The sequence below is a fragment of the Embiotoca jacksoni genome, unplaced genomic scaffold (genome assembly GCF_022577435.1).
Source record: "Embiotoca jacksoni isolate LCO1_2020_lvr unplaced genomic scaffold, fEmbJac1.0.p SCAF_12, whole genome shotgun sequence".
Taxonomy (NCBI): domain Eukaryota; kingdom Metazoa; phylum Chordata; class Actinopteri; family Embiotocidae; genus Embiotoca; species Embiotoca jacksoni.
Window position 1 is genome coordinate 8,954,926 of NW_027185252.1, and position 11,326 is coordinate 8,966,251.

At 41.2% G+C, this 11,326-nt stretch overlaps 1 protein-coding gene across 2 annotated transcripts; it reads left to right on the forward strand.

Moving 5' to 3' along the window:
* The first annotated feature begins 498 nt into the window (after window positions 1-498).
* scdb (stearoyl-CoA desaturase b) lies at window positions 499-9,673 on the forward strand. Of its 2 annotated transcripts, none has more exons than XM_069144615.1 (6): window positions 499-628; window positions 2,275-2,524; window positions 4,177-4,307; window positions 4,754-4,959; window positions 5,722-5,954; window positions 8,015-9,673. In XM_069144615.1, exons 2-6 carry the CDS (start codon window positions 2,290-2,292, stop codon window positions 8,212-8,214), a joined length of 1,005 nt encoding a protein of 334 aa, XP_069000716.1. In that variant the 5' UTR covers window positions 499-628; window positions 2,275-2,289; the 3' UTR covers window positions 8,215-9,673. The 2 variants fall into 2 exon arrangements, with proteins under 2 accessions (XP_069000716.1, XP_069000715.1); XM_069144614.1 differs by lacking the exon at window positions 499-628 and adding an exon at window positions 1,236-2,171.
* Window positions 9,674-11,326: the final 1,653 nt, after the last annotated feature.

Genomic DNA, 11,326 nt, shown 5'->3' on the forward strand with positions numbered 1-11,326 from the left:
AATCGACAGATTAATCGATAATGATAATAATAATTTTTTTGCAGCCCTATTATCATTTTGTAAAAGTTAGACTATTTTAGCCGCAGGTCACAACCATGAAGTCAGACTATACGTGTTCTGAAATTGCTAACTGAAGCTTACAAAACAACAGAATTGTAACTGAAGTGACCATTGTTTGGAAAATGTGACATGTCATTGGGGGTAAAGGGACACAGTCTTATGAAAACCCCCCCGATAACAGACCGATGCTGACATTGCTGTATGACTCATGCTATCCGATTAGCTGGTCTTTGACTCTCTGCAATCTCTTATGTTTCATCATATTAAGTAGTCGTGCTGAAATAAAGATTTGGGTGAGATAGGGACATGGATTTTTCACGTGAAGAGACTTTACAATGGTGATAGGGAGGAGGGAGGCAAACATCAGTTAAGCAATCAGCCAATGGGATTTTCACAGCTGGTCCCTTCTATTGCCACATTGCCGAGTTACTTTAAAACGACCCGGGAACAGACAGTAACAGGACTTCAATAAACGGTGGTGACTTTACATCTCAAGTGGACCCAGACCTTCTGCTGCAGCCAATCTACCTCTGAGGACAACAGCACACGGTGAAGAGGATCAAGTCTGGTAAGAAATAATTTAAATCAAAAAGAATGTCTGTGGAAATGTTTAAGAGAGTATCATATAATTATTTGCTATGGTATTGGTAAGTGGTGTGGCGTTGCTGTTTAACAGAAGTACTGCATGCACCTTGCAAGATGCCGAAAACGTCATCACTGTGACTTTATTTCTGCGCATCTATGAATCAAATGGTTTTACCAGTACATTTTTTTTGGGCTGTTTTGTCTTGACAGTATAAATTTCATGCATTTCATAGGGACCTCACCTGAAACATTAGGAGACGTGCATTGCTCAGCAGCAACAATGAGTTATAATTAATAATGCATGTACCTTTTAACACTCATTAATGACACGTCATCAAAGTTTGATAGGAATTAAATGCTTTTATGGGCACATATTGTGTTTGATCAACATTGACAGAGTGCATTTGACACCCCACATTCACTTGTCTGCATTTAAACCTTAGTTTTGTTTAATTATCTGAAACTTAAAAAAATCACAGACAAAAAATTGTAGTAAAATATTATAAATATTGAAATATTAATCAATGAAAACCTGTAAATTTCATATATTTCAATATCAAGGAGATTCTAATATAATATGACTGAAATAATTAATAGACTTTCAGATCATTTGTCATTTTTGATCAATCTGATAAAGAAGATTATGTCATTTTGAACAGCAGGGGGGCAAATTTGCCTGATGAGTACAAAACAGTACTTTTATATACAGGTGCTGATATGCAGATATAGGCCACATTTTACATCAACGTAATAAGTAATAATAAACAAATCAATAAAAAAAATTACAGTATAATATCATGCACATTTAGATATTGCAAGCTTTATTGGTCAATCTGCACAGAAAATTCAATCAAAGAAGTAATTTATAGAAAGCGTTGTCTTCCTGTATTATCTGGATACACAGTGGCATCAATGAAATGCCGTTTTTATGACACAGCAGTGGCGTATGCCACTTAACATAGTGTTGTTCTGCAGACATATGCCACCCTTTTTTTTTTTATCAATGTAATAAGTAATAATACAAAAAAAATAATTCAAAAATACATTTTGATATCATGCACATTTACATATATAGGTAGCTTTAGTGGTCTAATTTAATACAGGAAAGTCCCTCAAAGTGATTGATAGAAAGCGGTGGTCTTCTTAATGTATTATTGTGGTTAAGTTTTGCACTTCTGTGTCACAGTGGTACCAAATGAAATGTCGTTTTTACGTGACACCCGGCAGCGGCATATGCCAGTAGAGACCGTGGGTGGGTGGGGAAGGAGGAGTGATGTGTGGCAGCAGATGTGCCAGCAAAATACACGCGGAACAACAGCGGCTGTACTTCCGGCTGTAGTACGCGCGTAGAAAAGTGGTGTAATTTATAACAGCACAACAATGAGCGGTATTCCAATGAAAATAAGCCAATAGAAGCGAAGCGGTCTTTAAAAAAAAAAGAAGAAAAAAAAAAGAAGAAGAAAAAAAAAAAGTGACATCAGAAGAGTGGCATGCCCGCAGCCACTCTCCGGTCTGCTGGCGAGAGCGTGAGCACAGCCAGCCGCCGTACTTTCCTTTCTGACTGCATCACGCTACGCACATTTAACTGAGCAACATCTCTCCTCTTTTCTCGCTCCGCCGCTGTCACAGGGGCCCTTCGGAGAAATGACTCAAGCGGAAATCAGGAATCACCACGCCGACAAGCAGCGAAACGGAGATGCCATGGCAGAAACGTCGACCGTGGAGGATGTTTTTGACGACACCTACAAAGAGAAAGAGGGAGGGAAACCGCCGATGATGTTCGTGTGGAGAAATATCATATTGATGTCCTTCCTGCATGTCGGTGCGCTTTACGGACTGGTCCTCCTTCCCTCCGCGTCGTGGTTAACTCTTGGATGGAGTAAGTATCTGGTGACTACCGTAGCGGGCTAAGCCGTGCAGATGTTTTGTCGGTTTCCGCTCCCCGGTGGGCGAGAAGTCCCCGAGTACAGAATGTGCTGATGTTGTGCGTCGTAGTTAACTGTACTGTGCCTAATGCCTGAGGGGGTCATGCCTGTGAGAATAATGGAGAATGAGTCACTGACAAATTGTTCCACCCATCTCCTGATTTTTTTTTTTTTTTTAATATATTTCTGAGTGTTATATCTTCAAACAAAATTGAACACGAAAGCAACCCGAGTAAACAAAACCTACACGTTTCAATCCAAAAGAGGTTATGCAATACTGTACCTCGTGTAAAAGTAATCGATCTCCCTAACATTATACCACCTTTAACAATAACAATTACCAAAACATTTTTTTTTTTTTTGATAACTGTGGATCAGTGTGACATTGCTGTGGTGGGATTTTTTTTTTTTTTGTCCCAGTTCTCTTTTGCAGAACTGCTTCACAGCGGCCAGATTGGAGGGTTTGAGAGCACGAGGTCCTGCAGCTTCTCAGTGGGGTCTAAACTTTGACTTGGCCACTCGAAAACTTGAATGTGAATCCTTCTGAGCTTGTTTGCTCTGTCATTCCTTGGGAGGGTTTACGATTGCTCAAAGTCCAAGTCTTCATTCGTAGATAATTCATCTCATTGCGGACTCCCAGAGACTTAGAAATAGCTGCATAAAGTTTCACAGAGTGATGTGTCAACCATCAATCTTGTCTGCAGTTTTTTTTTTTGTATTTTGACATGGTGTGAGGTGGCAAAATACTTTTTCACACAGGCCCAGTTGAGGTTAGATAAACTTCCTGTTTCTCTTTATACTGTAGAGATATCATCTGAAACATGTCTTGTATTTACTCAGGTTGCCTTTATTTTATGTTAAGAGTATTGCAAATTAAATACACACCAAGACAGAAGACATCTTGAGGGGGCGTGATACTTTTTCACAGCACTGTAAACATCCACAGATGTATGCCTCCAGCTCTCTTCCACCCCTCTTTAAGAGCTCAAACCTGTGGCGGATTGTAAACTGTTCCAGCCTGTTGGAATGTGTTCCATGTCCCAAATTAGAAGTATTTGAATTTCAGTGGTAGCGGTAAAAGCATTTGCTGAATAATTTAAAATTTTCACCCGATATTATGTAGACTATTGACTAAAATTCCTGAACAATCTCAACTTTGTTTCCACTCTGGCACTGCATAATTTTCCCCTCTCTTTGCAATGCTGAGCTGCATATTATTTCACTGGGGAAGACAAAGCACAATCACCATTCCCATAGACATCCCATTGTGAGCCGCGTGGCACCACAACAGAATGGCCTTTGCCAATCAGAAGCCCCCCGCTCTCAAATCCCCGGTAGTCTTGTCTAGGCTTCACATAGAAATGCATTCAGCAGTTTTAGAACAACAAAAGTGTGAGAGCAGACCTGCGTGACCCCCACCGTCCCGTCTCCCTGCACAGATGACTTTTCTCCCAACAAAAAGGGTCTGACTGTGATAAAAAAAAAAAAAAAGAAAAAAAAGAACATGATGTCCCAGTGACTCTGCCCTCGCGGCCTTAAAATGAATCTCGGTGTCGTGGTGACACTTTCCTGAGATACCTCTCCTCTTCACCTCTATCTCCTGCAGGTGCGGTGTGCTACCTCATCAGTGCTCTCGGTGTGACTGCTGGTGCACACAGATTATGGAGCCACAGGTCCTATAAGGCTTCTTTTCCCCTGCGAGTCTTCCTCGCCCTCGCTAACTCCATGGCATTTCAGGTGAAACAGACAAAAGTGTACATGTGCTCCACATGTATTCCCATTTCTAAGCTGCTAGCAGTTGTGCTTTTCTAATGAAAAGTTTTTGCATATTTATACTGTATACATTTTTCTAATGAGGGAGAAGTAGATGTGAATTTGACAGCTTTCAGTTTAATTTGTAACATAAGTATCTAACACATTATGAGTCATAAACCGCGGAAGTGAATTTGATATTTCTCGAAATGGTTAATATTCATCACATTTACTTTGTTGCAGGATAAATTGGGGAAAAAATAAAGAGTCATAGGCGTGCTTTCCTGAATATTAATAAACAACGTGTAATCTCGGTGATAAGGCATTTGTTGCTCTGCCTTTACATGATTTATGACCTTAATCTGATGTTCTGCACCTGCCGGGCATTATCTATAAATTCCTCATACAATCATCTCTTTCCGTGTGTGCAGAATGACGTATACGAGTGGGCGAGGGACCACCGCGTCCACCACAAGTACTCCGAGACAGACGCAGACCCCCACAACGCCACGCGGGGCTTCTTCTTCGCCCACATCGGCTGGCTGCTGGTGCGCAAACATCCCGACGTCATCGAGAAGGGACGGAAACTGGAGATGAGCGACCTGAAGGCGGACAATGTGGTCATGCTCCAGAGACGGTGAGAGAGAGAGAGCGAGAGTTAGATTTTTTTTGGAGGGGGGGAGGGGGGGGGAATTGCGAAAGGAGCGAAAGGAGCTGAGCAGTGCAGACTGAGCAGATCCTAATCAGCCAGAACAAGCAACAGGATGTAATCAGATGCTGTCGCTGCAGACGCTCTACTGACACTTACTGGACTTACAAGTTCTAATAGTATTGTTTCACAGTATTCATGTCTCCTGTGCAATAATGAAAACAAGTTGCATAATTTCTTGAGGGGAAACAAAATGCCACGTGAAATACGATGGCACGTTTCCTTGAACTCGTCTGTAACGCTCCTGGAAATAGAACAACATAAAGATCGTGGTTTTAAGTTATGGAAAGGTCAACACCGAACCGCGAACCTTGCACCATCATCCACTGCCTCCACGTTCGCATCTTTACCACCCAGAGTGAAATATAAATGCCACACAGGACTGCATGTTACCACTGAACATACGGTATATTAATGCGAAATAGTTCCACGTAAATGTGACCGCAGGAGAAGTTGTTGTTTCGTGTCTGGTTACTGAAAGTCTTTTCCTCGCTGTCTCGAGCTGTGCACGATGTTGAGGTCAGAGTTACGGTTGACGATGATGACACTTCACACCGCGTCCACGTTGTGTCAACTGACCGGTCATCGGTCAACATTTCTATTCCTCTGGAAGCAGTCCCGGATTTTCACTTCTGCTGTCAGGCGAAGGGGGTTAATGTGGTGGTCATGTGATTTCCTCTTTTATTTCAGGCACTACAAGCTCTCTGTGGTGGTCTTCTGCTTCGTTATACCCATGATGGTGCCCTGGTACTTCTGGGGTGAGTCCTTGGTTGTGGCCTACTTTGTCCCTGGACTCCTGAGGTACACGGTGGTGCTCAATGCCACCTGGATGGTCAACAGCGCTGCGCACATTTGGGGCAACAGGCCTTACGACAAGACCATTAACCCGAGGGAAAACACGCTGGTTGCTTTCAGCGCCATCGGTAAGGCTTTATTATTCATTTCTCTGTCTTGATGTGCCTCAGGAATATTTGAACCGACTTTTCATCACATGTTGAAACTGCAGGACTGCATATTTGTCCGGACAAGTGGAAACAATGACACAGACACTCGCCTTCACTTTCAGATTAGATTATCAGTTATGACGTGTTCTTCCCTGATTCGCCATCAATACCTATCACATGACCCTTTGCGAAAACAAACTACATCAGCCTTGACCACCAGTGGTTAATCCAGCACGGAAAGTGAATTGCAGGCGTTCATGACCTTGTTGTTCATGCTTACAGCTTTTGTTCAAGTAGATTCTGTATATTATGATAATACTACTGCCCGCATGCGCAGGAGGTGTCCAGCAGCAATATCAGCCCTACATGGAGCGCTGGTGTTGCGCTGTATGTGTTGATCCATCAGATTCTGTGACCTGCCCTGATATTCTTACCCTGACATCTTACTCCTCATGCCTAAACGTAACCAACACTATAGGGCCCAGAATCTGATGGGCCACCAAAGACAGCGTATCACCAGCTTTGTGTGGCGTGGCCAGTGTACACGAACAGTCATGTGATATGTGTTTTCAATGTGGACATAGCCTGTATATATATATATATATATATATATAGGTATATATAGGTGGTTTTTTTCCGCGTTGGACACTGATGTTATTTTTAGCAGCACTCGAGTACTACCGACTTTCTTTGTGTTTGCTTTTCACCACAGGATATACGATGCCGCAAATAGCTCCAAATTCACGTTATCTAATGATGGCAAAGAACTGCACAATTCTAGCACGCTATTCACTTTTCAAATATATTTCCATGCAGTGTTACCAGAATTAACATTGTCTGCCAACATGTTTTCTCCCAGACCATACCTTTATTGCAGTGAAAACAGTTACTGGATGCATTGGAGTCATTTCTCACCTCCTTCTGAGTGTAGTTTCCCCACGTCACTCGCTTGTGCCTGAGCACTCATAGCTTCTATAGTGAACACGTGTTGAATAAATGGAGTTGTGAAGTCTCTTAAATTCACATCTAAAAGTTTCCGATGACAACCTCAGTGTTCATCAACACAACAATAGCCTTTTGGATTGTTTACTACTGTAGCATACAGAGTGTCATCAACAAATCGCTGCACACGGGAGTTTACAAATATCTAAATTTAGTCCATATTACAGGCTTTTATAATCTTTTTTTTTTTTTTTTTTTGCGTTATAAGTCTGCTGATTGGATGTTTTTAGTTGCTTACCTCCATGGGAGTTGTAGTTGTTGCATCTCCAAAAGCTGTTGTGTCTTTTGCTCAATGTTCGCCGTGCTGATTTAACTTTGAAAAATGATGAGTAGACGTTTGCTTTGACTTTAATGGATGTGGACAGACCTGCAATGACTTGACAACTAAACAGTGTCGAAATGATTACAAAGACTACAGACTGATGTACGGATGACGCGGTCTACTCGGTGTGGGTTGGATCTGTCTCGGCTCTCTGTCTATGTCCTTGCCTCCTCCCTTAATCGCCTGCGTGAGCACATTTTATTTCTCTCTCTCCTGTTTATAACTCCTGGGTAAATACTATTGAAACTTTGGTATTGCTGAATTTATTTCAACTCCCGATAGCAATGCGAGGTCAGCGTCTGACCTCTATCCAACCCTGGTCGAAAAGAGGGTTGTCATCATAAGGAAGGTCGCTTATGTGGCTTGACCCACCCAAATAGACGCTGACGCAGGTTCATCCCGTGTCGCTGTGTTGGTCTGAATGTGGGATAATTTAGCTAATTAGATTCTGGTAGCTTGTGAATTACATTACATGACTGTGAGACTTTAGAACTTTCAAATCCAAAAATAAGTCTCCGCTTAGCATGAAATCAAATTATCAGTCACATGTAGCCAACAGCGGTTTGTTACTCGGCCACAGCCCTGTGATGTGTGTCACATTGACCTAACCATATGATTAGCCTAATTAAAAGATATGTTACACCACTGTAGTCATGCATATCCTCCTCCAAGTTATGCGTCTGAACTTATTCGAGTTCTTCTTTTTGTCTTTCAGGGGAAGGCTTCCACAACTACCACCACACATTCCCCTTTGACTACGCCACCAGTGAGTTTGGCTGCAAACTCAACATCACCACTGCCTTTATAAACCTCATGTCCTTCATGGGTTTAGCCAGCGATTGCAAGAAGGTTTCAAAGGAAATGATTGTTGCTCGCAGGCAGAGAACTGGTGACAGCAGCAACAAAAGTGGCTGAGTCACACAATCCCAAACTCTGCATCTGATACAAAAACCGAGTCGGAGCATAGCATCAGGTATAGCAGCATTTCACTGGTGGGGTGGTGATCACCATGCGTCTGGTTAAGTTAAACCTCTTCTTGACACTAACATCGGCTTTAAAGAATCATAGACCTTTGCGTAAAAATGTGTGGGTCTCTTTTAAGTTTTGAAGTGTCTTTACCGACTATTAGCCACAGGTAGTGACTTATGTAGCTACGTGTGCAAGCACAGCTTTTTCACCATATTATCAAACAAGCACCAGGAGAATAAGTCTTATTTTTTTTGCCACATTAGGACGGCAAAGAAGTCTGTGTGAGCAGTGTGTAAAAGCAGTAATTACAGAATAATTTACTGTACCTTATATTTATTAATTAGCTATTTATTAATAGTCTTTGGCACTTTGAAAGCTTTATCGAAACCCTTAATAGTGAGGTTTCTCTGCAGGCAAGATTCAAGTCCTTTGGCTTTAACTTCTGTCAGCAGTGCTTTGTTTCATTCCTCACGGAGTGGAGCTTTATCTTGATACTTGTCTATTTTAAGGTGAGCTTTTCTCAACTTTTGATAGTCTAACTAAGCCACGAGCTGCTGTGTTTAAAGCCAACCGTCTATTGAACTGAATCCAGTTCAATTGTGTTATACTTGGGGACACTTTGACACTCACTGTCTCCAACTGTCCGAGGGCCTCTAAATGAGGATTCAGTTCTCTACTATAACACAATTTATACCTCTGGTTGACATGTAAAGCCGCTTCAGACTTCATCACTAACCCAATTTATGTACAGTAGGTGCCTCTGAACTGAAATATAGAACCGGACTTCTCCCTCTTAATTTGAAAAGAGATAATTATCTGCATTTATTTTGTATTCATTTGAAATAGAGACACATGTTCTCCCTCAGATAAGACCAACGAGGCATGAGGTAGGAGGTGTATTTACCTTTTGTGCTGTGTGATATTACTGAAACATGTCAGGAGTCTTGCCCAAATGCCTTATGAGGGTTACACACCTGTTTAAGAAACTACAAGTGCGAATAAAGAAATAAATTAGGGCTTAAACTGTATGTGCAATCGGTTGTTTGGTGTCTTACCAGCTTTTAAGAAACAATGGAAAAATCAAATCTCATCATTTAAAACGGAAAAAAACAACAAATGGTTACTGTGACGTAACTTTTGTGTCGCTAAACAATTACTTGGCCCTAAAACAGGATCCAAACTCATTACGACATCAGTAACGACACTGTTGTAATATTTGTCACAATTCCTCTTTTACAGAGCAACACTTTTCTACAGTGTTAAAAATGGCACATTTTTTTGAAAAAAATGTTTTTGTATGTATTGTATGTGCCCTAAATAAACCAAATTTTCTACATGTGCTATTTTTGTTGGAACTCTGTAATACTCCTTATTCATATACTGAATAAAATCTATGATCACACCATTTCTGCTCCCTTTTGTTTTCATTCGTAGTTTATTAATGCGATTATTAAAGTTATTATAAATAATTATTCTGAAGCGATACAGACAGGTGTAGTGGTAAAGAATAAAACAAGTCATTGTCAACTGGATGCCTTAATCAATGGTAAATGGAAGTTATAACTGCACACTTAAAATAATGTATGAGAAAAGCACATGAGTTCATATGCAACTCCACCACATGAATAGTTATTAATTCCAGTGCTGTACAGTGACGTGCTATTTTACCTTTTGTGGAAATCATTTCATCTTCACTCACAGTCGTGTGAGTTTGTGTCCATCTGCACAACATATATTCACGCACTGAACCCCGTATAGGTTCACAGGGGTTAAGAATCTCTTTTTCCTCTTCATCTTGCTGCGCGCGGACGTACAGTAACTGACAGCATCTCAGGTATCTGCCTCACCTGCTTTCAGACATCTTGTCCTTCTAAACTGAAAGCCTCGTCTCCTGCCTGCATGCCGACACTGATGGGGATCGATCTCTGTTGTTCACACTTGGCTTACTTGTCTCACTTTCATCTAGAAGTGTTGTCAGACAGCTGCTCTTGTGACATCACCAGGACATATTTCAAATATCTGCATGTGTAGTTTGAACATTCCTTGAGTCCTTGGTGGGGGGGGGATCTCTGTAGGCGCAGTCCTTTATATTTTACAGCCTTTATATGTGTGATCCTGCAGACTTAAAACCTAAAACAGGAATCATAATTTCCTTTTGTTGTGGTCATGTCAGGTGGGAGATATTCATAATTATAGACATATCTACATAACTCTAAACACCAAAACTCTGCCACTCCCAACAATTTGAGCCTGGACAAGCGAGAAGATAACTTCCACACTGGAGTCAATAAAGAGGCTTTAGTGTTTGCTATGCAAACCCAATTGTGGTATTTTAGCACTTGCTCCCTCTGTTGGAGAAATTCTTTATGACAAGTCAGAGTACATCCTCTCTCTGTTCTGTGTCAAAAGCAATAAAAGTGATTTGCTTTTTGCAATTGGTGTTTTTTGTTTGTTTTGTTTTTTGCATGAAATCTCTTGACAGTCTGCTTCTCGGGTGCAGCCACCAGTCGAAGTCTGGACCAAACGTATATTGTGTAAGTGGTGTCACCACTGCTGATCTCTGTCGCCCCGACAGTGACATCAACCCTCTGTTCATTGGCTGCTGACTGTCAGGCCATCCTCCACACGGCATGCAGCACATCGGTGTTACACAGCTCAGACGGTTCACTGTGGCCAGTCAGAAAGCTACAGCTGCAAATTTATGCAACGTAGACGTGTTAACTAAGATTAAGTTGGTTCTGCTGCCCCACTTTGCAGGGAATCGCAATCCGATGCCATAATTGACTCATGACTTGGGTTAAAAGGAAACAGATAAAAAAAAAAAACTGAATTTGTAAAAGCGTGCTTAATTTAAATGCCCAGTATTTCCAATTAGATCCACAGTGAAGTCAGTTACGTTTATATATATATAAAAAGATAGAAGTACAATTTAAGACATTTTGAAGTTTGTTGCTCTGAGGCGATGGAGTCGTTTAGGTGATGCCTTCTGTGGAGGAATAAATTAAAAAAAAAAAAAAAAAAAGGCTAAAACAACAGGATGGCTCCTGCTTTTGTCTCA